This window comes from Glycine soja, chromosome 2, assembly GCF_004193775.1.
Source record: "Glycine soja cultivar W05 chromosome 2, ASM419377v2, whole genome shotgun sequence".
In the NCBI taxonomy this organism is placed as follows: domain Eukaryota; kingdom Viridiplantae; phylum Streptophyta; class Magnoliopsida; order Fabales; family Fabaceae; genus Glycine; species Glycine soja.
The window spans coordinates 5,916,452-5,921,086 of NC_041003.1; the positions used below are offsets into that span (position 1 = coordinate 5,916,452).

At 32.4% G+C, this 4,635-nt stretch overlaps 1 protein-coding gene across 1 annotated transcript; it reads left to right on the plus strand.

The window, feature by feature from the left end:
• Positions 1-475: 475 nt before the first annotated feature.
• Positions 476-2,183, plus strand: LOC114383181 (nonsense-mediated mRNA decay protein 2-like). Its single transcript, XM_028342797.1, has one exon. It carries the CDS (start codon positions 1,079-1,081, stop codon positions 1,832-1,834), a length of 756 nt encoding a protein of 251 aa, XP_028198598.1. The 5' UTR covers positions 476-1,078; the 3' UTR covers positions 1,835-2,183.
• Positions 2,184-4,635: the final 2,452 nt, after the last annotated feature.

The window sequence follows — 4,635 nt, forward strand, 5'->3', positions numbered from 1 at the left end:
TTCACAAAAAAAAAACGACGCATTTACTTACATTTTTTTTTTACTTTTTAATTACAAAATTGTCATATTATATTCAATTTGTTTTCTATTTTCAAATTTTTGTATTTATTAATTCAAAATCCTTCATAATAATTATTTATTTATTAAACATTACTAAACAATTTGTATTATAAAGATATTATGTATTTTGTCCTCAATATTGTTTAAATTAAAAAAAATCTCTAAAAAAGATATTTGAGAGAATAAACACACTTTAAATTTAAAAGCACCAAAAAGAGTATTCCCACTCTCCAACGAACCCCACTAATTATGCCCGGCTCTTTAACCCACCAAAGTTGTTTGTTTTGGTACAACACCCACAAAATTTTTGTTTCTTCACACACACTAAACCAACCATTACTCACAAAAGACCTATAAAAGAAGGCCACGAGTCCCATAACGTTAAATATTCTATTATTCTTTCAACACCTTTCCCTTTGACGAGAAATTTCCCCTTTCACCCCTTTTCTTAACCACCACTCTTTCCTTTACCTTGTTTCACTCTCTCAGACAAATCCAGTTGTCACTTGCTAGATCTACCCCTTGTCATTTATAAACACATGTACCTTCCTTGTACTCTCTCGTGTCCAAAACACTTCTTTTGCCACAAACTGATCGGTTCAATTATATAATAGCACTTATCCTCTTCACAATCTCTCACACAATTGATAGAGCTTCTTTTCTTTTTGAAACTTGGTACTAGTTTTGTCATTCCTTTTGAATCAAGCTGCAAAATTGAAAAATCCCATGTGTTTTTTGCTTTGTTTGTAGACACAATTTGATTTTAGTTACTTCACTAGCTTAGGACAGCTTGAAGAATATTAGAGCATCTGGAATTTCCATCTTCACACTCTCTCACACAACACACAAACATTGCTAAACAGAGTTTCTTTCTTTTTTTTTCTTTTTGTAACTTGCTACAAGTTTTCTCACCCCTTTTGAATCAAGCTTCAAAATTGAAAAATCCCTTTTTTTTTCTTTTTTGCTTTGTGTATAGACACAGTTAGACTTTAGTTACTTCTCACTAGCTAGTTACAAGATGAAGAATAATAGAGCATCTGGGATTTTGAAGTTGATAGCTGCACTGAGGTCAATGGCAAAGTCAAAATCTTTGGCTCTAAAGTCCAAAACGAACGCCATCAAGGCTCGGTTGGTTATATTCTCACTTGTGATGAACAAGAGGTATGTGATGAGCACCATTTCTGACAAGTTCCAATCTCTTCTGGGGCATCACCATTCACATCTCAAAGAAGTGGAAGATGGTAATGATAGTGTGGAGGACAAGTGCACTGTGGTGATCAATGACAATGCACACTTGCATGAGGATTTTGTTTCGACCTCAAGTCTACAAGCATCGATAGGGTCATCTATAGTCTCGACTTCTGAGCGATGTGAGATTTTTGGACATACCAGAAAAGCAGTGTCCAATGTTAATCCTAGTGAGACCCAAATGGTAGTGGAGGACAATGATGGTGCTGATGATGATGATGGATGTGAATGTTTCTACACGTATGGTGATGATGATGATGATGATGATGATGATGATGATGATGGTGGTGGTGGTGGTGGCAATAAGTACCCGGATCTTACACACACAATGTTTGAGTCAGACGATTTGGAAATTGGAGGGTCAGTGATTGATTTGGTGAAGAGTTCAAAAGAAGAGGCAGGGCAAGAGTTCAAGATGGAGGATGAGATTGATCACATGGCTGATCTTTTCATCAGGAAATTCCGCAGGCAAATCATGCTGCAGAAGCAAGATTCTTTGAAGAGGAACGAGATGCAAATCCAATAAGGTGCTTGAAAGTTGAAACCTATTATATTTACCAATTTTTAGTACTTGTTGGGGTTTGTTTAGTTCATAAAGGTTCAAACTTCATCTCTCCCTTTATCAATGCTTTAAAGAATATGGGAGAAACATAGGCATGGCTTGTTGTTTGTTTAGGATTCCGGTGCTTTGTTTGTACAAGAACAAGTCATGAATGAGAAGTGGCTCTGTTCAAAAATAATAAAATAGAAGATGTTGGGGGCACCTTCAACAGAGGTGTTTATTTTGCTTTGCTTCTACTTATTAAGTATATAGTTGCTTAATGAGTTTTTTACATTGAAGCTTATGCTTATTAAGCATCACTTACGGAGCTTAATTATATTACAATAATATTAGAAAAAGTACTTAATTAGAATAGTGTGATAAAATATAAAGAATATGTTATAAGACTCATTTAGTCAAACATAAAAAATAATAGTATCTAGTAGTAGTTTTTAACAATAACAAACATGTTGGAGGCATGGCCTTATAGTTGTTGTGGTAGTACTGTACATGTATTCATTGTTTTATTGGTGCTTCAACCTGAATCTAGAGCCATTATAGCTTAGTATGTGTTTGTTTTAGGCGTTTGTACCTATGCTGAACGGGATATTACACATTTTCAAACACTAAACGTGATTGCACAGAATTGAAGCTTTTGCATTGAACAAAATTTCAACACATATTCAAAGTTCAAACATACCCTTAAACAATGAAAAAAACCCTTAGACATACCACTAAAGCCACGACTGCTGGCCATTTAAGCTCCATATTCAACAAATGTAATACATGGATTTTCAGCCCCACATTTTGAATGGAATGAGTGTCGATTCCTAATCTAAATTTAACAATTATTCAAGAAACGCTTTACAACTTTTTTTTTTTTTTTTGTTTATTTCAAATTAAAAAACGTACTACACTGCAGCGAGTCAGCGACACAACCACGAGGGTAACGGAAATATAATGTCACTATTAATTAAAATTTGAAAAGAAATCCCACGGGAACCAAATCATTAGTCAACGAATAATGATTTGCATAAACACTTTTTACTGTACAGATATACGTACTTTTTTTTATAATGACAGGTACACGTTCTTTATCTGTCTTTAGACACGTCGGGTTTAATTTAAACGCTTCTTTTGAAAATCTAGTTCGTTATACGTATAATTGGTAAAATTAAATGTATAATATAATTATATAGATTTAGTTCTAATGCTATAGAATTTAATTAATGAGAATTAAAATTAATATAAGATTATTAAGAAATGTTGGAACTAAAACCTCTAAAATAAAAAAAACAAAATATACACATTTTATTAAATATTTATGAACCAATCAACTGAGTTGAAAATCAACCGTAATCATACATAATACAACTTATTATTTAAAGTTGTAAAAATTCTAAAAATAAAATATAAGTCATCCTTGAAAAGAAGTAAATGAAAACTAAATGTAATAAAATAAATATGCATGTTTACTTAGTAGTAGTAAATCAAGAGATATGAGATTGGTCTAGTACATTGCAAGACACAATGCATATACCCATTTTGAAAAATCAAGAATGATTTCCTATTTTGAAAGTATCAATTTTTTGCTTCAAGTTAAAAACCCTAACATCATCTTGGGTTTGTGACATAGCATTAAAAATTTTAACCTAGAGTGCATGAGGATTCTTACTAGGTAAAATTGCTCGATGCGTAATTCTGCTATGATTGGCCTATAATGGGTTGATCTTGCTCTGCTAATGTCATTTGGTTGGACGTTAGATAGAGGTTGTTCGTCTACCAACCTTGTCTCTATTTTCATCTTTTGAACCATCGTGAACAGATATGACTGATGGGGAGTGAAATAGACAGCTAAATGTAAGTGAAAACAGATATGACAAATGAGTGTAAGTGATTAGATAGAAATATTGATAAGTGAAATAGACAATTGAAAAGTTTAAGAGTTGAATGGTTGTGAATTGAATATTAAGTGTGGACCAAATACACAAGCTATAGGCATTGATTTACTCACCTAACAAATTACGGTACATCTCCAAACATAAGATGGACAATTTCAATAGTTATTAAAATTGTCTATCTTATGCTGGGTGTATCAATGATTTGCAAAGTAATGCTCACACAGGCTATTTGTTAAGGCCAATTTGGTGGGATTGTGCAAGAAGGAAATATGGTGTCACTATTAAAATTTGAAAAGAAATCCTACGGGACCCAAATCATTATGATTTGCATAAGCACTTTTTACTGTACAGGTATACGTACTTCTTTTTTTTTTTTTTTTATAATTACAGGTACACGTTCTTTATCTGTCTTTGGACACGTCGGGTTTAATTTAAACGCTTCTTTTGAAAAAAGAGTAAAAGGTGGAAAAACTACTTGATAAAAGTAAAATAAAAAAAAATTGCCACATGACTCTGATCGACTAGATCCATTGGTGACTACGTTTTTATGATAGAAGACTGTGATTCTGTGTGTATAATTGAGAGGGTGAGCTGTGTTTTATTCGAGGACATTTGGAAATAACTAAGATTAAGGTTTTAAGTGGAGATTTGATAATTGCTGCATTTTTGTGTTGAAATCAGTAACGAAAGAAATAGAATGCAATCTCTATGTCAACTGTCAAGTCGATGTTATTTTAGTACCCATTTTATTAAGTAATTTTTTTCTCGGATACATAATTTTATGAAATAATGGGTAAAGAGTAGTAGAATTATAAATTATTTATTAAAAATGGATTTTTCTAAAATTATGTATCAATTTGAGTCCTTTTTATATCACTCAACTCA

What these genes read in the sequence shown, in the direction of transcription:
- LOC114383181 (XM_028342797.1), top strand. Translation starts at nt 1,079, where the DNA reads ATGAAGAATAATAGAGCATCTGGGATTTTGAAGTTGATAGCTGCACTG.